At 33.7% G+C, this 24,957-nt stretch overlaps 2 protein-coding genes and 1 pseudogene across 2 annotated transcripts; 2 read left to right on the forward strand and 1 right to left on the reverse strand.

Moving 5' to 3' along the window:
- The first annotated feature begins 1,072 nt into the window (after window positions 1–1,072).
- On the forward strand, window positions 1,073–1,873 carry LOC132309786 (uncharacterized). Its single transcript, XM_059808062.1, has one exon. It carries the CDS (start codon window positions 1,073–1,075, stop codon window positions 1,871–1,873), a length of 801 nt encoding a protein of 266 aa, XP_059664045.1.
- A 5,683-nt stretch (window positions 1,874–7,556) lies between these two features.
- Window positions 7,557–12,033, reverse strand: LOC132307779 (alpha-galactosidase-like; annotated as a pseudogene).
- Window positions 12,034–16,162: 4,129 nt separating this feature from the next.
- LOC132307780 (uncharacterized) lies at window positions 16,163–24,694 on the forward strand. Its single transcript, XM_059805645.1, has 6 exons — window positions 16,163–16,313; window positions 16,463–16,517; window positions 18,230–18,389; window positions 22,068–22,407; window positions 23,486–23,679; window positions 24,331–24,694. Exons 2-6 carry the CDS (start codon window positions 16,511–16,513, stop codon window positions 24,431–24,433), a joined length of 804 nt encoding a protein of 267 aa, XP_059661628.1. The 5' UTR covers window positions 16,163–16,313; window positions 16,463–16,510; the 3' UTR covers window positions 24,434–24,694.
- The last annotated feature ends 263 nt before the right edge of the window (window positions 24,695–24,957 follow it).

Raw genomic sequence — 24,957 nt, forward strand, 5'->3', positions numbered from 1 at the left:
ACTTCTTTCATAAGGGGCTTAATGAGGCACAAAGGTATATGGTGGATGCCTCTTGTGGTGGAAATTTTATGTTGAAAAGTGTAGAGGAAACATGACAGCTCTTCGAAAATATATCTGATAATTCTACATAACATGTCTTACCTCCAGTAGCAAGACCTCCTACCATATTGAGGAGAGCAGAATGTGTGAATGAAGTAGGATAAATCAAAGGCTAGTGAGCCAAATTGAGGCATTAACCAAGAAGGTTGATCAATTGATGACTTCACAGTCAAATTTTATTCCTCCTGCGACTAATATTCAAGGCTTTGAAGTGTGTTCTTTCTGTTCCAGTCCAACTCACCATGTGTCCATTTGTCCAAGTGCATCTCAATATTCAGAAATTCAACAAGAGCAAGTTAATGCTACATATGGAAGGCCCGGAGGGAATAATATGTATTCAAACACTTACAATCCGGCTTGGAGAAACCATCTTAACTTCTCATGGAGAAATCCAGCCACAGGGACATCAGCTCCTTCACCTCAAGTACCTTAAGTGCAAGGCAATTTTCAATCTCCAGTTCAGACTTCAAATTCTCAAGGATTCACTCCTATGAATGCCTTCAGTCAACCTCAACAATTCTTATTAATGCTCGAGGCAATGATGGCAAAGCAGTTAGAGCCAACTAATCAACTTGTGCAGTCTCATTCTCCATCCTTTGCGAGACTCAAGTTGGCCAACTAGCTCAAGCCTTGAACAGAAGAAAGGATGGCAAACTTCCTAGTCAATCAGTAGCTAATCCAAGAGGTGTGTGTATAATTGATGGCATTACTGGCCAAGAAGTTCACCATGAACAAGTGCAAGCAATTACTACTCTGAGAAGTGATAAGAGAATTGAAAATAAAGTGGAAGAAGAGGAAGCGAAGAAAGATGAAAATTGGAAGAAAAGACTTAAAGAGAAAAAGGAGCAAAATGAAAAAGCACAAGAAATACCTCCAACTACTGAGCCATCTCCAGAACAAAGGTATGTTGTTGTGCCATTCCCTCAGAGACTACAAGAAACATCAAAGGCAGCAAAGCAAACTTCATGACATAATGGAGATGTTCAAACAGGTGAAGATTAATCTCCTATTATTTGATGCAATTCAGCAAATTCCAGCTTACGCCAAATTTTTGAAAGATATGTGTACTCAGAAGAGGCGTTCAAGTAGCCATATTCCTAAGAAGGTACTATTAACTGAGCAAGTCAGTTCCATAATCCAGCACTGCACTGTTCCAAAATTCAAAGATCCAGGCGCTCCAACAATTTCATGCACAATAGGGAATCATCAAGTAGAGCGAGCTCTTCTAGATTTGGGTGCAAGTGTAAACCTTCTTCCTTATTCGGTTTACTTACAACTCGGATTAAGAGAATTAAAATCTACCTCAATTATTTTCCAATTAGCAGATAGGTCAACCAAACAACCTCGTGGTGTCATCGAAGATGTTATTATCAAAGTAGATAAATTCTATTTCCCAGTTGACTTTATTGTGCTAGATACCGAGCCCGTTTCAGAACCAAGGAGGCACACTCATGTGATCCTTGGTCGTCCTTTCCTTACAATAGCAAATGCGAGCATAAATTATAGGACAGACGTCATGGACGTATCTTTTGGTAATATGAAGGTGCACTTAAATATTTTCAATGCCAGTAATTGCCCTTTAGATGATAAGGATTGTTTTCTTGTCGATTCTATCGATGAATGTGTTGAAGAGATGGTCCCATTTGTCTTGACAAAAGATCCACTGGAAGCATGCCTATCTTACTTTGATACCGAGTCTTTTGATGTCGACAAAAGCATTGAAGAAGTAAATGTCATTCTTGATGGAGCCAATATGCATAACATTCCACTATGAAAAATTCCTATTGAGCCACTTCTACCATTGTTAAGTGAACCACCTATGGCATCTTTGAAGTCTCCACCAGAGTTAGAGCTGAAGTCGTTACCCTCTCATTTGAAGTATGCATATCTTGGGCCAGAAAACACTTTTCCATTGCATAATTTATTCTCGGATATGCAGCTATTTCAACTTCAGAAGGAGACTCCACCATGGTATGCTGATTTTATGAATTGGAAGGCGTCAAGAAAGAAGACCGTTCGACCGGATTGGAAGGATTGGTATATTGACGATTCTGTGCCTACAAAAGGAGTTGAATCCGTCACTTTAACGGATCTCATTTACTCCACCTAATCATCCAGGTATCACGTCGCCTACCGACGTTAAATGTAGGAATTGTATATAGGATTTTTCATCTATGTATTTATTTTATTTTATTTTTCTCTTTTGCTCTTAATTTTATCTTTTGTTTTAGTATATTAGGAAGAAGATTTAATGTGTTTCGTAGGATTTTTAGTTACTTATGCAGGATTACAAGTCATGCTTGTTTCGAAGAAAATAAAAAAATTTCCATGGCATAAAAAGAAAAAAAAGTTTGTTTGGAGCAGAACAAAGCATTTTTTGGGCCTCAACATCAACCAAACCGCCTATGGCAGGTTGCATCGCATAAATCTCGAAAAAATACCCAAAATGAAAAAAAAAAATTCGTCCAAAACGGACCACCGATGCTAAAGTTATGGCCGTTTGAAATTTTCCTTAAAAATAAAAAAATAAAAAAAAAAAATTCGGATTAGCAGCAGGCCCGGGCGAATGATCGCCCGGGTAGGATTTTTTTCGGGAAAGTAGCAGTGCCGGGCGCAAGATCGCCCGACTTGGAGGTGATAGTCGCCCTTGGCGACTCAGCGACGAATAGGATAGTGGCTGCTGGGTGAATGATCGCCCGGCGAGGAGGCGACCATCGCTCAGCCACACAAATATCTGGCTACAACCAGCATCCTGGACCATCGGTCGAAAATTTCTTTCGGCGATAACTATAGACCATCACCCGGCTCCACATAGCAACAGTCGCTCATGACAATGCGACAACAATAGGTAGCAGCGGTAGTTGGTTTTTTCTCCGACCGGAATGGTTTGGTTGTTGATTACAGCGTCAATTATAGTGGCTGAATTGGGATTGTGAATTTGGTGTTTTACAAATGATCCGCATAATTTTCTATGGGTGTTAATATTGATTGATTCATTACAGAGAGGTGATGGCTTGTGAGTGTTTTATGAACTTTTGGGTTGTGAGCACAATGATCCAAAATTGTGACTGGAGTGTTTGGATTTAGATTGTTAATTACAAAAGTTTGGGGCTGATATTTGTGGTGACTGGGAGTTTGGTTGTTTTTTAGTGGTTGATTGGGTTGTTGCACTTGGTTGAATAGTGAATTATAATTTGTGGGTGGTATTGCAACTGAGTAAGTTTGGGATTTTGTTAACAGGCATTATTTGGGTGATTGTTTATTCCTTGATTGTTGGGTTATGAATGATTATTCATCAAGCTGCCGCTGATGACATTGATGAACACCTGATTACTTGGTTGGTAAGGTAACCCAACTCCGAGTTGAAGTTCAAGAAATTCTTGAGGACCAAAGGATGATTCGTCAGGATCAAAGATCGATGATGGACAAGATGTGCGCTCTTATGATTCACTACGGGCTTAATCCCGATGCTCCGTCGCCTCAATTCTCGATATCCTGCTAGGTGCTTTTGTTCTTCGTTTTTCTTAGTATTTTATATTTATTTTATTATTTATTTTTTATTGTTATTTTCTTGCTTTTGATTTTTGCCCAGTGAGGACACTGTCCAATTCAGTTCGAGGGTATAGCGTCTACTTTAGTTGTATTACAATACTCTAGTACTTAAATTAAAAATAAAAAAAATAAAAAAATAATTTGGCATATTGACTTTAATTCAAGTATTTGAGAATTGTTGGGGGTATTAAGACACTTAAGTACTTTTTAATTTTTTTTTTTTTTTGAGATCGTCTTGAATCCCTAATTTTCGTGCTTTATTTTATGTGGGTTCTATTATCTAGTATGATAGGAATTTTAGTAATTGTCGGTCCCTGATGGATTTCACACGCACACTAGAATTTTATCTATAGGTATTTATATTTTTTTATTATATTCTGATGATTATGGATGAATATGAATCGGTGAACTTTGAAGGTTATTACTATGGCAGAAATATTGAAAAAAAAAAAAAAAAAGAAAAGAAAAAAAAAGAAAAAATATATATATTTATATATTTCGTAACCCTTTCATGGAGTAATCGGGGCTTTGGGTTCAATTGAAAAGACATTACTACATAGGTGATTTGCTAGTTCACAAATTTCACAACATTGGGGATTGATTTTGCTATTTTTCTTGTTATATAAGTGTGTGAGAAACATTGGGATGAAATATGAAAATAGGGACAAAAGAGTATAGTCAGATGATAATTTTTAAAGTACTTTCATGTAGTCTTTCCCTTGATTATTATGATGATATGAGAATAAGTTGATTGTCAGAGGATTGAATTGTGTTGTATGTTTGTGGGTATCATCTCTGGAAACCCTCTCGAGACTTCACTCGTCCACTAGGGGTAACTTAGGGGTTTAAAAGGCTTGTTGCATATGCTAAATGCAATCGTGATTCCCACAAAAGCGGCATTTATGTTTTCTTTAGTTTCATTACTATGAGACTAGCAATACGTAAGTTTGGGGGTGTGTTAGGTGCTGAATGTTATACATTTTAGCCTCTCTATTCGTATGTTTTATTCTCTTAATAATAGTTTATTTGTGAATTTACATTGTTTTATTGTTTTTATTTATTTCAGGGCTTTAATTGTAAAATCAGTCAAGACCAGTAATTCTGAGCTTTAAAAGATGACATTCCGTGGGACCGAGCAATGTTGAAGATCCAAGTCTAATTATACTTAGAAAATAGTCCAAAAGAAGCTACAAGTTGATGAGAATGGAAAGAAGAAGAAAATGAAAAATCATTCTCCAAAGAGGATTTGTCGCCAAAGTTGGTAACTTAAACCCGTTTTAGTAATCTGGCTGTATCTCTCTCCTCGAGCGTCAAAACAGCTAAATTCTCACGTAGGTTGATAAGAAATTCGAAGAGCTACAATTTTGTGTTCATGAGCTTTCCCTAAAATAGCTGTTTACCTTGTCAAAATTGGCCTAAAAGTCTGTACGAATTTTGGAGTCCTTATTTGCCAGAATTTCTATGTATGTCTCCTATATGAAAAAGGGAACTTTAGGGCTGATCTTTTATTATTTAAAGGGGGTCCTCTACAACATTGAAGGAGGATACAGAGGAGCTTGAGGCTGAGATCAGAGAGGAGCATTCAGAAGAAGGAAGGGATCGATCCATGGCGGTGAAGATGTCTTCCTCAACCATGAAGAATTTCACTCCAATCATGCTTGGCTAAACGCTTTGCTAGGGTTGTGATGTAGCCCTAGCTTAGCGCCCTGGTTTGATTGCATTTAATTATTGGAGAATAATTTTTATCATGCATGATTGTGTAATCTATAAGGTTTTTAATTGAATTTTCAATAAGAATCGATTTTAGAGTTTTAATTCAATTACAAATATTTTTCTATCTTGTCTTAGATATTTTAATCTTGTAATTGAACACAACTCATTCGCTTCTTGTAATTATGAATGAGATGATTACACAATGGTTCTTATCTGAATATAATGTTAGAGATTTGATGAATTATGCATAGAAAAAATCGACCATGTTACACCCTAGAGTAAAGAAGTTAGGTAGATGGTTTATACCAATCGAAGATAGTCCATGCTTAGCTTTAAATTATATTATTTTCTAGCTGAATGAATATGTGCTTGTAGCAATGATTAATTCCCTATGCATGTTATATGATATATCTCCAATAAATTGATGCAATTGACTGGTGGTGCGACGTTAATGGTGAAATCATACCCCTAGTCCTCTCTCTATTTTCTACATCATGTTCAATCATTGTTCTTTAGTTTATTTTTCTACTTAGTTAATTCAGAATTAATAAGAGAAATTCGATTATCCTACTTTCAAGTTAATTTTGGAATTTAAGAAATATGTTGACAAACTTAATTTACATAAGTTCCTTGGGTACGACAACCTTACAAGTAAACCCTATCTTCGTGTACTTGCGAGTGGTACATATAAATCTCATAACAATATGCTTTGTGGGTGTACACTGCATTAGTTCCCTAAGGCTTTGTTTGGATGGAAAGATATGGGGGGATTTGGAAAGAAAATGATAAGGAGTGTTGTGTTTGGATGAGATGATTTGAAGGGGAAAGAAATGATTTGGAAGGATTTGGAGGGATAGCTATCCCTCCAAATCCCTCATTTGGAATCCCTCCAAAATTGACAAGATATGGAGGGATTTGGAGAGAAAGGGAGCTAATGACAAAAGTATCCCATACGGAAAAGCCGCCGGAAGTTGCAGAGATCGTCGGAAAAGTCAACGGAAGTTGTTTACCGACCTTGATTAGTTGATTTTAGAAAAATAAAATAAAATAAAACCCATACGGAAAAGTCGCCGGAAGTTGTAGCGATCGTCGGCACTTGCAGTGGCGAGTTCTCCTTGGCCGTAAAACGACTTGAGAAGAGAGAGAGACCGAGATGGAGAACGAGACCTACGATGGAGAAGGAGGCTCAGCTGATGAGGCCAAGAGCTCGCTGGAGTTGCTGAAGGCGCAACTGCTTGAGATGGTGCCAGAAAATACAGAGAAAGAGAGAGGGTGTGGCTCGCGGTGGTGATGGGGTTGAACAAATGGGAGAGATGAGATGGGGGCTAGGGATTCTGAGGGGGCTTCAGGCGAAGAGGGAGATGAACTCAAGTGGGGACAAATGATAGAAAATTTTAGTGCTCCATTGAACTCAACGTGGCTCCGCCATCGAATAGACACATAGGACCGGAACAATACCATAAAACCAAACTCTTTTTGTCAACAAATTCTACTTTATACGTCATTTGAATTCTATTTGAAAGCAAGTTCCTTGCCCAAAAGACTGAAGCAAAAAAATAAATAAATCAATTAACAAATGAAAATAATAGATTCATCTCAAATATCAAAAGAAAAAACAAAAACTTTTACGTAATAGCAGTGTTTGTTGGAATTAATACTTGATACATCCGTGCGGCTTGGCCAAGCAAATACATTACCAACTCATGCAGAGACAACTTATGTGCTAGCTAGGGTCATAGGTTTTCTGCAGCAACGGACTACATATGGTTTGTCTTCTTATTGATGAGTATATATATATATATATTTTACAACATACATAACAGTATTTCATATTAGTTCAAAGAATTAAGCTCCTGTACTACCAGCAACAGATCAATTTCAGGCGCAATCGTATTGATACGTATTAACTCTACCAAAAAGATAAGATAATAATTTTATTATTATCAATTTCGTTTTTTTTCTCTCTTTTGTGTTATCCAAATAACAATATTATTAATTCTTTTCTTTTCATTTCTATCTATCTAAACATAAATATAAATTATAAATATCTTTTCCTTTCTTTTCTCTATTATGTATCCAAACGAAACCTAATACTTCAAGGTCAAGAGTTCAAGAAAAAAGAAAGGTCAAATAAGTTCTCTTTTCTTTTTCAAATCTAGGCGTACAAATCATAAACTAATAAAAGACACATGTTCAAGTAAAATTTTCTTCATTCGCAAGTGGTAACATACAGAATACAGATACGTATAGACCTTCACAGTACATTATTCCATTGTATATGCATTTTAATTTGCTCTAAATCACATCGTCACTGTCCTGTCTTGTACGTTTGGATGCTACAGGACTACATACGTAGCCTTCTTTTTTGACTGTGGAGTTAAAACATACATTTTACAATCATGGGAATCCACATCAGCTGATAGTTGGCCCTTCACTGAATTTTTAGTCGAATGCTGCATGTACAATATTTCAATAACATTTATGTATAAAGTACATCAACAAATATATGTATATATATATATATATATATATAAAATGTATGAATGTAAAATTTGTTAAACTAACCGCCCACAAATCCCGTGCTTTCACAATGGCTGTTGGTTTGAAACCAATATTAGGCCAGAAGCAGTAATCTTAGCTTTAGAAGCTCCCCTGTTCCATAGGACCAATGCTACTCTTTTGCCAGTAAGTGGACCTGCCCAAACCTGCAAATATATATATATATATATATATATATATATATATATATATATATGTGTGTGTGTGTGTGTGTATCAGAAAAATATTAAAATTAAAGCTTTGTATGGAAACATTGAATTAGTGATTGGCAATTGGAATTGGTCTAATACCAATTTCAAAGTGTCAATTTAGTGCTTCAAATGTAACGGAAATTGTTCTATGCTACTATGAACACAAGAAAGATCAATTTAACCAAAGAATACAGAGTGCTAAAGAAGGTTTTAAAGGATTGAAGTGCGATAAATGATACCTCTAAATCTCCAGTCTGATTAACCTTTTTCCCTTGAACCCCAACTTTATCTGCACACACACTCTATCGGTCAAAAAAACTCGAAGCACATGCGAAAGTTTCTTGGGTAAATTTATTTAAAATGCTAGCTAGATTATGTTTGCGTTCATATATTTATAGTGACATACCTTGATTAACTGCAATAACTTCCTTGTTGCTAAGTAGTTCATAAGTCACATGGTCAATTGATCGAATGTCACACCCAATCAACAAAGGAGCCTACATTTATGTTTTTTTTAAAAAAAAATCATGTATAAATCTAATTAATAAATATTTTCAAATACTAACATTTTCAACGTGTTGTAATTATGATTATTATAATTTTTTTTTTCACTCGGTAAAAAATACCTTAGCTAATGCCCATATACTGAAATGAGAACGGTATTCTGCTTTCGTCATGCCACCATTTCCAACTTCCAACATGTCTGGATCTGGCATTGAAATATGAGAGATTGATACAATCGTATCATCATGTAATTAAATTAATGATTATAAATATTAAATATGTGAGTATAATTTGTAAACAGTAGGTGACATTCTGCATTATATATTCATGATAACTTTTATTAAAACAATTTTATAATTTATTTAATTTTTTCTCATTTTCATGCTACATATAATAGATTGAGCTCGAGGTAGTTCAAAATTTTATTACCGTTCCATCCGCCAGGCCCAGCATAAGATGCCCATTTGTCATTCTGATCTGCACGAGAAATCATACTAGCAAGAAAAGAAAAAAAACAGATAAGAGTTTTTCACAATAAAAATTACTTTTCTCAAATATTGAAAAAAATAAATCAAAATTTTATACGAGAAACTTTCATTATATTTAAATTATGAAATCAATTCAAGTTAGATATTTCTAATTAACTTATTTACCTGTTCCAATTATCTTCAATGTCTCCAGTGGTTCTCCAACTATTTCCAATTTTTCCAGCCCAAGTTGCAGGATCTTCTTGTCCCCTAAAATTCAGAAAAAGAAAATAATAATAAAAAATAAATAAATAAAACGTTGAAAATGGTTTTTTTTTCAGTATTTTGATTTATTTAATATTATTGATAACAAATAAAACATTGAAATCTGTAAAAGAAAGATTAATTAACTCACCATTCACATAGAGAAAAAAAGATGGGCCTTCCGGAGCTTTGTAAAGCTTTACTCATTTTAGGATACCTATTCCAAAACAATAATACTAATAATTAAAATAAAATAAAATTAATCATTGTTGTAAACTGAAATTATTAATTTTTTTACCAACCAAAAGGAAAGAAAAGGAAGAAGAACAACAACTTTGTTAATTTTAAATATTATGAATATTTCTTTGCCATATATATGCATGTAAATTATAATTGTAGAAGTACAAATATCAATCTTAAAATGAAAATGTCCATATATTAGAGAGTACCTGTCCTTAGGGTCTATATTCTCGTTGTTACAGTTATCATACTTCAAATAATCAATTCCCTATATATACGCAGACAACTAAAATGAGGAACTATAATCTCTTGTATGAGTCAAAACAGATACAATGATAACATAAATATATATATGTGTGTGTGTGTGTGTAAATGTGTGTAAATATATTAATTACTTAAATTATTGCAGCAAACATACCCAGGAGGCAAAAGTCTTTGCATCTTGTTCCTCATGTCCTAGTGACCCGGGCATGGTTTTGCTGCATGTTTGAGTCCTGTTCACACAGAAAATGAGTAACGAAAAATGTACAAAATTGATTGTAATTTGTACAAAAATAATTTATTTTCCATCATACTATATTTTCTTCAAATATTTTGTATACGCCGTGAGATCGAAACTCGAAAGTAAAATCAATGTTACACAGGAATGATACCCGGCATCAGAATAAATTCCAAGCTTCAATCCTTTGCCATGAACATAATCTGCTAGAGCTTTGATTCCGGAAGGAAACGTCGAAGCTTTAGGAACCAAATTCCCCTGCCAACATTAGAATTTCCAACAGAAATCACTACACAATTCAAATTATAATCAAACTATACTCTGTTTTTTATGGCCTTAAACCTCATTTACCAACAAAAAAAATAAAATAAAAGTTGATTTATAAATTATTTAAATTTAAACCCACAGTTGCAGAACTATAATGTTTTTTATTCTGGCTTTGGCCTTTTATTGCAGATAATTAAGGTCATCATAAGAAATAAATTAGAATTTATAAAAGAAAATGTAAAGCACTATACCTTAGAATCTCTATTAAGCTCTGCCCAACAATCATCTAAAACATATAAAATGAGAGAAGTGTTCAGAAATATGTAAATGTACAATCTTCAAATAGTGAATTTTTTTTTTTTATATTAAGATCTTACCTAAATTTATATATTCATATCCAGCAGCAGCAAGTCCCGATGAAACCATGACATCCGCTGTCACAAAAGAATAATAATAAATTTTAATGCAAATTTGTGGTAACAAATTTTTTTTTTGTACAAATTTGTAGATTAACACTATTTTTTGGTGTATAATAATAATTTCAAGAAACAACAATAAATTGTAGTCACCTGTTTCCCTAATTAGTTTCTCTTCAATTTTGCAATGGAAGTGGTTCCAGCTATTCCATCTGAGATCACCACAAAAAATACATAGTTAACGCACAACTTCAATAAATTACTTTTCTTAAGATTAAACTTTATCGAATTTCATGTTATTTGAAATATATTTGACATTAGAGAGGAAGAAGTCCTTGTTATTTATTAAATCCGTGCTTAATTGGACCAAGCTGTCACACAAGACACATAATTTTATGTTGCACTTGTCTCTGCTGCTTTAATTTATTTATTTATATTTATATTCCGTTTCGCTGCATACACGCCAAACCTGTCTTCCTCACCCTTGGCATTTAAAATTACATTACAATACAAAAATATTTACTTTCACTGTCAATAATGTCATTATAACAAATCAAACACACGAAAACGACGGTCTAGATAAGCTTCCATTTTTCCATGGAATATGCGAGGAACAAATTTTTTTTTTTTCTTTTTTTTTTTTTTCAGAAGAAATAGATTAACAAATAGATAGAAAAGAAGCAAACTGATCATCATATATATAGATAGATATAGGCTTACACAAACACACACACACACACACACACACACACACACACACATATATATATATAAAATCCAGTTACTAGGTAGGGCAGCTTACCCCATCTGGGGAGTTAGACCCAGTCCATTTGCCACAAGGTTCCTCCGGATCAGAGTACCCAAGCTTAAGCTGGAATCATCAGATGGACTAATCATCTGCCTCGCACCTTCACTAGTAGTAATCGACGTTGCGAACAATATGAAGAAGCTGCAAAATAACCCATTCTTCACAGTACCCATAATATCTATCAGTACTCCCAACAAATGAAACCTCAACTGCTAGCTGATCAGATCAGTATATCGATGGATCCACTTCTATATATATATATATATATATAGATGTGTGTCTGCGACTATATATATATGCTTAGGATATATCTATATAGCGTTTAATTGTCATCATAGTCAGCATGCGTGGTCTTCTCTTTTGTTAAGGAGCCGGCACGGCATGTACAGTTTTCATGAGTGGGTTTCTGAATGGATTTCATCGACTAGCTACTTATTACTCCACCATGTGTGTGTGTGTGTGTGTGTGTGTATATATTTTGTTTTTTAATGTAAGGTGGGTAGCGCACATCACAGGTGGGCGACGTCAATTGTCTTCTTCGCTATCTATCTAGCTGTCCCTTGTCTTGCCTTAGCCTTATGGTTATTTTTCTCGTCTATAATTGTCCTTTTGGAATTTTTTTCTTGTTAGGTAGTACAGTTTCTTACCTTTAATTTGATACCAGATGGTTGAAAAATGTTACTAAATAAGTTCGTTTTTAGAATAATCCTAAACCAATCCACAAAACCAATCTAAAAGTGCGTGGGGGAGATATATAATTTATTACATTTAACGAACCTTGATTCTTGTTCACGTGTAAAGAAAAAACAGTTAGATATACTATCATACGTGCAAGAACTGAGATTCATTTAATATAATAGAATAATTGTATTTTATGTCAAATAATTCATTTCATTTTTAGCTTTCGATTTGGTAAACATTTTTATTATTATTATTATTATTGAAAACCACTTCCCAAACATACACACTCTCTCAGGTTCCTTCATTCGTACAGTTTTGGAGCAACTGAAATTTTATAATATTTTTTCACACTTTTCACTGTCTTCGCCTAATTAAATCAAACACATACCTTGTCTAATCTATATATATATATATATATACACCATCAAATTAAAATAATAATCAATATGTGGACTGTAATTACATGATTTGTCGGTGATATTAATATTTGTTTCTTTTGTCCTAACAAATAAATTTACACACTCAATTTGTGCTATGGTCTTGAACAGTCAAACTTTTTATTTGAAAAACATAAATTTAAAATAAGCATAAGTTCATGAGCCAAGTGACAACCAGAAATTAGCTGTATTTGATCAGTAACTAAAGCGACCAAGTCCTTAGCAAGTTACAATACAGATCAGTGCAATAGATTGCACCAGATTTCGGGTGACAATTTTTGATAAGCAATTGGAATTTTTTTTTTTTGATAAGTAGTTTTTAATGCTCTAATTTTTTTTTTTTTTTTTATTTTTATTTTCATGACAAGAATGTTAGTGCAGTGATTAGTGAAGAGGAGTGTGAAGACACAAAATTAGACTCCCAAAGATAAGGCGAACAACCCAACTGTTTAGGTTACGGCAGTTTATTACTCTAAAATTGGCCATGTAAATTTTTCCACACTAGGTTTTGTTATGTTTTTTGTTTTTTATTTTTATTTTTCATTGACTTTAAATGCTCTCACATACTCAGTCAAGGTATCCAATTAAATATGACAACTCCACTAATATATTTAAATTCTTGAATTGGTAAGTGACATTTTTTTTTAACAAAAATGCCAGCCCTAATTAATTATCCAGATTAGCTTGGACACGATAACTATACAGAATTTTTTTCTACATTTACTCTTTCACCTAGAGAATGTTCGGTGAGCATCTAACAATGATAATTAACGCCGCATTTCTAACATAGTTTTGTCATCGTCAAGTCAGTAAGGTACGTAAGGTAAGTAAAATTTACTTATTTACACTTTATTTTACTATATATACGAATATTGATTTATACAGTTATATTTTATATGATATATTGTACTACTAAAAAAATACCATTCAACTTTACCTTTTTATTTAAATTAAAATACCTTTTTATTTTTTTTCTTCTGTATCGAAATTCTGTTTATATATTGCTTATTCTTTTTCCGTCCCAAATAATGTAAATGCATAAGAATAAATAAACTGAATTTCGGGTTGCCTCCAAATAATGTAAAATACGTTCCAAAATCTGGTTTTACAGATTTTTTATATTCGTCAGACCTAATAATTCAGACTTTAAATTATTTGGATAACCAAAGTCTCCCCTGGGTCACCTCTAAATAAGATAATAGTTGTTTTCTCATTTTGAAAATAATTAAAAAAAATTAAAAATCACATCCTCTCACTCACAATTGCCAAATGACCAGAATCTTCTTTTCGAAATCGGTCTAATTTTGTTTCTTTGAAGAGAGAGCTCGTTAATCACAAAGCATCACTTTATGCAATGTTTTCTGGATTTGCTACATTTGGTCTGATTTTGCTTCTTTCAGACTTAATTTTGATGAGGGGAAGTTTTCATTTCGTTTGGATGCAATGCTGACTTTTAGTGAGGAAGGTTTCGTTTTTTTTTTTTTTGAGAAAGTTTAATTTTCAACTTTTTTTGGCCACTTTTTTTTGTTAAGTGGGACCCATAAAGTGAAAATTTAATTTATTAAATATTATAATATATATATGTTTTATACGGAAGCTGTATGTATAAATTGTGGGACTCATAAAGTAAAAATTAAATTCATTAAATATTATAATATATATATATATATATATATATATATATATATATATACACGAAAGTTGTATGTATAAATTGATAACTTGGTAAATAATACGAATTTAACTCAAGTGCCAAGTCAATTTTTTTATCCCTTACTGGACCAATCCAGCGAGAGAGTAAATGAAGATGATTTTTTTTTTCCTGGTTATGCCATATGCCTATTAATTTCTGATTTTTCCAAGTTCTACATCATCAGTTTAGAGGAGTAAAGTTTTGGAAGCATTACAACTTAAATCATTCCCAATAGCGTTACGCTACTGCAGTTTGGATAACGCCTATGATTCAGTGAATTTTATAGTTTAAAGTTGCATACCTCCATCTCATTTTGGTGCTTCCCTGCAATAATTGCAGCATTTTTTGTCCATGGCCTTGATAAAATCATATTTGCACTTGAGAGTTAACGTTTTGGGAGTGTGAATTAGATCAATCACTACAATAGACAAGATCAGTTGACTTTTAATTCTTAGTTCTTTGATGAATTGATGCATTTAGGTCTACATGCTATGTGTAATCAATCACTTTAAGATTTTTTTGGAAATGAAAGGTAATGCTTATTTTAGTTTAAGTTCTCTTGTGCACATGAACATTAAAAAACGATCAGCTCTTACACTTTTACAATTATTTTGTCTCAATTTTTATTATGGACACGGATTAGGTTCTCACTAGTGAGAATCTACAATATACTCTCGTTAATTGGAATCAATAATAAATATATACGTCCTATTTTAATTATCAAATCATAGATGATAATCAAATCATTATTTCTGATTTACTCACCATCTTTGATTTGGTAATTAAACATCACATGTCATTTTATTATTGGTCCACATCAGCGCGGTGAATATGTTATAGATTCTTACTAACGAGGACCTATGTATTATCCTTCTTTTTTTATTATTATATTTTTTTTGGGTGGCAATGAGATAACAGAAACTCCAGGAACAACTCTCAATTAGGATCTGCCAGCGTTGATCCTGAGGCCACCGGCGGAGCCTCCAGACCGAGCATCTTAGGGCTATGTCTTCGGCAAGGGTTAGCCCTTGAACTTACACCGGAATGATTGTAAGCTTTGACAGGCAGGAATAGTCTTCGTTCTGCCCTAGACTACATTGTCTTTGCTTTTGTTGGGCTTGGCCCAGTGATCCGATTTCATTGTTGGTATTTTGTTGGGCTCTGTCCACTATTCGTGGGCTGGCCCTTTTATTTTGGCATGACTTGTAAAGTTCTTCCTCATTTATACAATACATCTTTATAAAAATAAATCTATATAACTATATTTTATAAATGATTATTACAGTAAATTAGAAATTAAAAAAAAAAAAAGAAGACAAAACTAATAACACATGTTATCTCTTTTTTGGGTAAGCATAATGCATATTATCTTGAAAAGTTATAATATAGAAAGAACTACATATCTTTTTTATACTGTTAAAATAATATATATGTGTGTGTGTGTGTGTACATTTTGGTGATCAACTAATATCAAGTGACATTGATATGACCTAATAATATCATGCTACATCATGCTACATATGTTTTTTCATCCAAACAAAGAAACAAATCCTTAAAAGGCATGTATTTTTCATAAGAGGCTATTAAATTGGGGCGTAGATTTTTTTTTTCAAACACGGCAAATTCAATAGTACAATAGTGAGATTAGGGTCTGGTTTGTCTGGTTCGGGCACCAAATAGAAGTACACTAACGTTGTCCAAGTTCCACCCCGAAAATGAGACCACAAGGCCCACAACCCAAGCATCAAAACTATTTTTTTTTTTTGTACTTGTTTTAGGCCCTGTATAAAGCCCAGAAGGCCGTAAGGAGGCGGTCACAGAATCAGAAAGTGCCCTTCTATTTCAGTCCGATGCCGGCGATTACAACGACGGCTTTCAACGTCGGTTTAGCGGTTCTATAGAACAACTAGTTTCTCGTCGTCGGTGAGTTTAGGGTTCATATCTAATACATATTTGGTATACCTCCTAGTTTTTTCGGTCTATAATACATATTTGGTATACCTCCTTAGTTTTTCTGTCTACAAAATATTTGATCAAATGTCTCACTAATTAAGCTTTGTGGTTGTGTATAGACTTGCGATCATCAGATTTTTGGTCGGGCCTTGTAAGATCTCTGAGATATGGCGGGTAAGACCATTTCTTGACTGCACTTTGATAAACCTTTGTCCACTGGAGTTTTTATGCCGATTATAGTGATATCTACAAGTCTTATCGAGTGAAATAGTGATAATAGTGCTGTTTTTTGAATAATTTTTTTGAAACTGGCGTAATAGACTAAAGAACTTTAATATTCATTGATAATTCCATTGAGTACATTTACATTGTGCCTGATGAGTTTTCATTTTTAATATCATCTTATATACAGTGTACTCGGGTAAGAAATTGGGATCTTAAGGGTCTACAACTCCTTAGATGTCTGTTCAAGTGGAAGGCAGGGGCATCAAATGGAATAAATAACTCTTCATACTATTCCATTATTTGCTTCCCCCTTCAAGAGCTAAGCTACTAGACCAAGGGACTAATAAAAAATTAAAAAAAAAAATCATGCTAACAAGTAACAAGAACAATGTGCAATGTTCTAGGCTAACAAGTAACGAACAAACACAATTATGTGAAAAAAGAAAAAAAAAAGAAGAACGTGATTCGATGAATCGTGAACAAATAAAAAGAGAGACTAGGTCAATAAAATTTGTGGGGGCATACTTATATACTGTGGTATTTTTAAAATTTTAGTGGAAATTATGGGTACAAAGTGAAAAAATAAAAAATAGAATTAGTGGGGGCATCCACCCCCACTGGGCCCTTCCAAGCTACGTGCCTGGCTGTATGTGTCTACTGAATGTTTTCTACTGCAGGTCTTAGAGTTGTAATTGTGGGTTATTTCTTTTATCAGTTTTATGTTAAACCTGTTTCTTTGCAGAATTGTTCAACCATGAGAATTTGATAAACTTGAAAATGTAACTTTTTCGAAATTTTAATAAACAACAAATATGAATGTTTACCCAAAAACTTGTGAAAGCCTACTATAGGACTTCTTTATTTTGATGAGTGAATATCTGGCATAAAAACGTATATTTAAAACTAGTATCAAGGATGCAATGGAAGAAACCCTGTTATTAATGGGACAGTGTAGGCATTACAGAGTGCTTGACTGGTTCTTGAGTTGCATCTGAATGCTGCTGGGATGGAAAAGGTTTACTATTTAGTAGGTGCACCTTGCTTGAAGGTGTCAAAAACACCATATCTATGCATGCCTTCAAAGTTGATTTACATAGATTGGGAGAGAGATGGAGATAAGAATCCTTGGATCCCTGGGAAAGGAAAAAGAGTATAATTGAATTCACCAAGAGAATAACCCTCAGGGATCTATGTGGCCTTTTTTTATTTTTTGATAGGGGAGATGCATTGAAGATTATTCAGTGTCTTCATTGATTGGGAGAGTGAAACTTGGGGAATGTATGAAGTTCTTAGCAGTTGGGATTTCTGACCTTTTCTTTTTTCTTATCCGAGACTATTTATAAATGGCCTAGCTAAGCATGTGCAATTGTGCACATATGTAGTGTCCCCTGTCATAATTCCTCTTTTTCTGAGAAATATTTGTAAATTTCTAGCTGTTTGGAAATGAGTGTCTAAGGTTCTTGATTTGGTTTTTTTTTTTTTTTTTTCCTCGGAAAAATATTTTTTTCTTATTTGATAATTGAAAATTGATTGAACTGCATATTTTCTTATTATCTGTTTTACTTTATTGAAAACATTCCCTTCTCAGTACTGTGTTTAAAAGTGTTTGGTTCGTCATTTTACTTCATATATATAATCATATCAATCTGTGCGGTTTACAGTATTCACTAAAATATCCAATGTTGTCCGTCGCTCAAATATTCGGTGGCATGCAAGGTCGTTTGCTGCCTCTGTACCTTCTGCTATGCCACAAGTCCAAAAAGTTCAGAAGAAGCTGTCAAGGGATGAACGGAGAGCTATGGTGGTGTCGTTTGTTAACAAGTATGTCTTTGATTGCTTTATCCTTACTGAAGTTGCTATATTACGTCTGATTTTCACGTGTAATTTGTGTTGTAACTTGACTTGCTGAGAGGCAAGTGCTTACTAACTTTTTAAACGATTTATATGACTTGTAGCTTGTCTTGTAACTTTCAAAATTTTGAGGTTTAAATTTCTTATGTATAAAAACAAGGGTATCCCCTGCTGCTATATACAGAATGTGTTGGAAAAAAACCCCTGGTGGTTTAGAAAACCCCCCTACATTTTCAAACTGAGCAAATGAGGACATTTTCTCAATTTAAAAACTAAAATACCTAAAATGCCCTTAAAGAAAAATAATAATAATAAAAAACACTTGTATGCTCAAATTTTATTAAGGGTATTTTGTGGTTTTTATGTATAAAAAAAATGGTCAAGATTGACGATTAGGGGGCAATTTGCTATAAAATTTCAAATTATAGGGATTTATATGTACATACAAAATAGTAGGGGTGTTTCTTTCACATTTTTTATATAGCAGGGTTTTTTCTTTTTGCACTTTACCCTAAAAACAATAAAGGAAAACAATTATGATAAAAATAATATCAAGTATGTCTTTGATTGATTTCTAGCTTGTCAATCAAAATTTTGAGGTTTAAATTTCTTATGTATAAAAGCAATTAAAGGAAAATTATTATGATAAAAATAATATTGCAGTCTTATTTATCCAATGCACCATCTCTAAGTTGGAAACAGAATACACGGAGAGAGGGAAGGGGGGGTGGGGGAGGGAGGGATCTCATTCTCCTAATCTTTGTACGTTCGTATTATTTTTAAGGCTATATGATAGATCTTGAAAGCATGTCAACATATTTTTTTTAAAATAAATATCTGTTTAGTGAAATTGCTTATATGAGCTTTCAATTTGGCTAGGAAATATTTGAATTATGTATATTATTGTTTTGGAACTTTGATTAGCTGAATTTACATTGATTTATGGAAATCCAATCTTTATCTATGTGGGTACGCGATAGATTTTGATGGTGGATGGCTGAGCGCCAGTTATATGCGAAATACAACCATGTGGGATTCATAGGAGCAATACCTCCTGTAGAACGAATGCCTTCCAGGATAAGATGACACTTGAAAATGAATGATTGTTTTGATGGAAAGAATGGTTCTTACTTAAAAAAATGTTTTTTAGTAAGTAAAGTGGTGTTGCAATTCTATTATATTATGGTACTACTTTATTCAATTTATGTTATGAAAATCTATTTTATTATAAAAACTTGTATGAATGGTTGAACAAGGACTGCGTTGGACAAAGTTGAGAATTTAAAGACATCATAGGCTTGAGATCTTATTGTATAGGGAATTAGGAATTTATTTATAGCTAAGTACTAATGTAGTTGCAAGTTTAAAATTTAAATGAACTATGAATTTTTGTTGAGATTTGATATGCAAGGAAATTTAGTGTGTAAACTTTAAAAAGCTTGTTGACAGGATTCTTTAGAAAGAAATTATTTATTTCTGAAGAATATCATTGTGAATGAATGTTTTGGAGGATTCTTAGTGTCATACTCTTCGATGTCCAGTTAACATTTGTATGATTTGGGTAATGGGAGTTCGAGGCGTTACAAAACTTACCTAAGATAAATGGCATTTGGTATTTGCAATATATATATATATATATATATATATATATATATATTGGTCTTTAAAATACTTTTATTTTTTATACCAAAACTGTTTATCTTTAACTAGTGCCACCTACTTGGGTACCTTAAAGAAACTCCACAGGAGATCTCTTGAAATGAAGTAGATTCATGTGAATCCAAGGCCAGATTCATATCTGGATTGAATCTTATCGGCATGTGTAATGCCCGACCCATGTAATTTACACAAGATCCAAATAGAGTAAAATATTATTGATCTAGCTTGAATCTTGGTAAAACTCAATCCATAGAATTACCCAGATCTATATCCACGATGGATCTTTCAATGAAGATCCATGTCATAACCTTTCTGAATTTGGATTCAGAATTAAAATCCAAACCTGTAGAATGGACTTTGGAACAGATTAGATCTCAGGGTAAAACCGTTCCATTTTAAGTGCAAGCATTTAGCCTTCTAAAAGGTATCACTATCACATGCTTGCAAGGATCTCTTCTCCTTAGTTAAGTCTTGCTAAGAAAAAGGACAGAACTTCTTCCCAGATAAGTCTTTCCGTGACTATGAGGATCTCTTCTCCTCATTCAAGCTTCAACTGAAGACCTTAGCAAAAAGTTCTCCCTAGGTAAACTTTGTTGAGACAATGCTCTTAACACTTCAGCAAGAAGTTCTTCTTAGGTAAACTTTGTTGAGACAATGCTCTAACACTTCAGCAAGAAGTTCTCCTTTGGTAAACTTTATTGAGAACATAAAGCTACCTCGTGCACTGATGATTTGGTCTCGAATTAGGGCTTAGTATATGTTGTTGTACAAACCATCCACAGTGTGTTTGCGCAGGTCATGAAGGGTTATTCAGTGGGATTTGAGGATACCCATTACATTTCAGGTTATACTTCCACCAACATTTCTGAGCCACATTTAGTGGCGAGGTGAGTCTACTAAGGAGGTATTCTCTTGTTATGGTGGAGCCTGGGAATCACCATCTTCCTAACCAGTTGATCACTGTCTCACAAAGCGTTGGTCCCATGTGTAGATCGTGGATGTACCCCCTGGCGCAAATACTGGATCACTGTGCTACCCATGAATCCATTCTCAAAGTTCACTCACAACTTGTGCAATAATGAACAAAATTAAATCAACTCAGGAGGTGGTGGAATTCCTCTGGGACTGGCCTGGTAAAGCACCAATCCTCTTTTCCCGCAGTCGTTCTAAATACCCTTCATAATAATCAAACTAATCTGTTGTTACCCCTACTACGCCAATTGTTAGTTCACCCATAGCTTTTCCTGTTTGGCCCACTCCAGGACACTGTTAGCCAATGACTTCCATGCAGTGTGACAGTAGACCAGTTCTCCATTTAAGGCTCCGGACTCAGTCAGTCAGTGATTAGTTTATTTCTTTTATTTATAAAGTGAAGAGGCATTCAAGTCGGATTCAATATGTTTAAGTTGTGTTCTTTCTATTTAGTGGGGGCCTCTCCTGGGAACATCCACACTTGTAAAAAGGATATTTTTGGAATTCTAATAATAGTTTTATGACAAGTTTTTATGGTTAGAATATATGATTTCTGATCAGTTTTGAGTCATTTTCTTTGAAAAGTTATGCCATATGAGGCTCTCTTATTCTTTTGCTATTTTTTCCAATTAACCTAGCCCTCATTACTCACATATGAGCTTTTTGTATCAGTATTAGTTGTTCTTGTTTAATGGTTGTGATTAAATGATTGCAACTGTTAATCTTGTGCATCATAAGCCTTTTTTCTTTCTTTTTTTTTTTTTTCAATTTTTTTTTTTTTTTTTGGTTATCAGATACCACAAATTTCTTAAGGATGTGATTGATCTTCGCGATCGTTATTTTATTTCATTTTAGACTATGGATTGGATTGAGAACAAAAGCTGAAACTGTTCAGCTTTAATGATTTTTTTTTTTTTTTTTTGGTATAAGTGAGCTTTTGAAGGTTTTTTTGCACCATCTAGGTTTTTCTGTATCAGAATGTTTGAATTTAGAATATAATTTGCTATTTCTTTGCAGGTACAGAGAGGTAAATGCAGGAAAATTCCCATCTGTCTCTCTAGCTCGGAAAAATTTGGGTGGTAGTTACTATGTAATTAGGAAGATTGTTCAAGAGCTAGAATACCAATCTTTGGTATCTCCTATAAAAACAGGGAATGAGGATATTGTAGGAAAAGAAGTAGCCAAAGAGAATAAATCATCAATGGATGAAGGAATTCGTAAAGATGCTCAGGAATTTGCTGTCAATGATGTGGATGTTTGTGATTACAGTTTAAAGCATTCTGAACCAAAGAAAGGGTCACAAACTTCTGTCATGGTAGAGGAAACATTGTCCGAAGAGGTTCTGGATACGAGGACTGTAAGTATCTTATCTTTCACATTTTGTGACAGTATTTTATATCATTTTATAATTCATGTGGATGAGGAATTACTCGAACCCAAGTTAGATTTGGGGGACATAATTCACAGATCTGAAGCACATTTATCAGGATTCCGGCACATTTCAGAAGTTGGGAGCTTGATGATGAAATCAAGCTAAACTCATTTCTTATATTTTATTCTTGATATTGTGGTTGTGGCATCAATGTTGGATGTGGTTGTATTGAATAGCTGTTTTATTTTATTTTTTATTTTTTATTTTTTATATTATTTTTTCTTTTTTTATTTTTTTTGCTGGTATTCCAAAAATTTAATTAAAAAAATGCCTTCGGTGCTGTTAAAACACTAGTTGTCCCAAAAGTGTCAACTATTAAGGAATAGACCTAATAATATGATCTGGTTCTCTCACCTTCCCTCAAATGCAAAGTTGCAAACCCCTCTTGCACGTGGAGAGGCAGACAGAGACATACACAGGCAGAATGGATTCTCTCACATAATAGAGTACAAACAAATAGACAAAGTGGGGAAGAAATTTTGATGGACAGACACTTGAACTCAAAACCAATGTTTTTATTCCATATTAGATAACCACACGAAGAGATAGGCAAATTGAAGGAGAGATTGATAAACAGAAAAGAGTGTGAATAAACAAACAAACAAACAAAATAGGATAATCAGAACCAAAGCTCTCACAGCTTCCTGAACCTACGACCTCACTTGAGTTAAAGTCTAACATGCTCTACATTTATCAAAAAAAATTAAAATAAAAAAGGTCTAGCATTCTATATATGCTATCAGAGTTTTTATACCATATTATCATTTATTTGCCTCGTCTTCTTACATGAAATCAAATTTAACTTTATTCTTAGGAATGGTTCTTCATGTTGTGCCATATATTGCGTAGGATGGATTGGTTACTTCTTCTCATCGTCCTCGCTCCTCACGACCACCCTTTTTAATAAATTTTTGGGTGGAACAACAGTTTATGTTGTCTACCATGTAGATTGCGGTTGCATATTTTTTTTAAGAAAAATTTACTCAGTATATATTTTCTCCAGGGTGATTATTCTAATTTTGTTGCAACAAAAAGTCAACTGCTAAAAGAAGAAGCTAAGGAAGAATATCATCCATGTCCTGAAAAAGCTGAGGAAGATGTAAACGAGAAAACATCCAATGATATGCTGGAGCTTGAGGGTCCAAATCTGAATACTAAGCAGCATCAACAGTCTCCTGAATTGGATATGTTTGTGGGGTAATTTTTTCTCACGACACATTTTTATTTCTTATGTTTACCTTACTAAAGGCGTTTTCAAAGGCTTGACGACTCCTTTTTTTTAATTAAAAAAAAAAAAAAAAAAAATTCCTAGAAGTTGTCTGCAATAATTGTTATTCATTTTCTTTTAATGGCAAATGATCATGTAGCTGAACCATCGTCTCTCATCTTAAATTCTTTGCTGCTGTCGTGCTGAGCAAAATTAGTAAATTGAATGAATGATGGTTGTCAAAGATGATACTCCTCTAGGCTTATATATGTATGCATGTGTATTATATGAATATGTAAATCAAACTTGAGCTTAGTGGAAGAATTTGATATGGTAAAAGAGAAGAATTTTTTTTATGGAAGAGACCTTGTTTATTAAGCAATTTCAGCATGGTGGTTTTGCCATATCTTGGAAAGTCATGGATGCTAGGTGCTTGGGAATGAGACGTTGAACTAAATGAACTGAAACACAGAATTTCGATTCATAGAATGTGAATTGACTCTGGGCTACTTAAATTTTCTGAATTAGTTTTTCCGTCTTTTGTTTTTCCTGGGGTATCCTTCTATGACTATGACATGTTGTTTACCCTTGCTTTTTAAGAATTGGACCTGAAGGCATTGTGCAAATTATTTCTTATCCAGGGAAAAGCAGACTGGTGACCAACAGCTCCCAAAGGATTCATCAGTGTGGGGAAATTTAAAGTCTTTTGCAAATGGCATTTTCAACATGTGGAGAAAGCTGTAAATTGTTGTTGAGGTAGTTTTTAGAACTATGGCATAGTTGAATTTTGGCATGACACTGGAATTGCGCATTTACTATTTTTGTAAATCGCCTTTATAGTTAACTTAATCCTGTTGGTCTTAGTTTTACATGAAATATCCCTCATTGTGTATTTTTTTCTTCTTCTTATGTTTAACGACTGCATCTTATTTGAAGCATGTAGTAAGGACCGTCAACCCTATTACTTGATGACATAACAAGGTCAGTTATTTGTGGCCTGGACCATTATGAAGGATTGAGATGAGAATCTGGGTAAATTATTTATATCAAAGTTTCACTTGGATTATGTGCGTAAATTCACTGCACTCAGATCATTGCTTCTAAATTTGAAACAGAATGTGGCATGGTAAATTCTTTATTCATCTTGCTTGTAGTGCAATCAATCAAATAAATAGCAAGAAATTCAACTTTTATAAAGCTCAGTTGTACGTATGTATTTATCATTTCTCATGGTGAAGTGTGTGTATTTATTCTCTTTGTGGGGTGTA

This window comes from Cornus florida, unplaced genomic scaffold (assembly GCF_030987335.1).
Source record: "Cornus florida cultivar Cherokee Brave unplaced genomic scaffold, ASM3098733v1 CherokeeBrave_3.0.0_Hap2_Chr05, whole genome shotgun sequence".
In the NCBI taxonomy this organism is placed as follows: Eukaryota; Viridiplantae; Streptophyta; class Magnoliopsida; order Cornales; family Cornaceae; genus Cornus; species Cornus florida.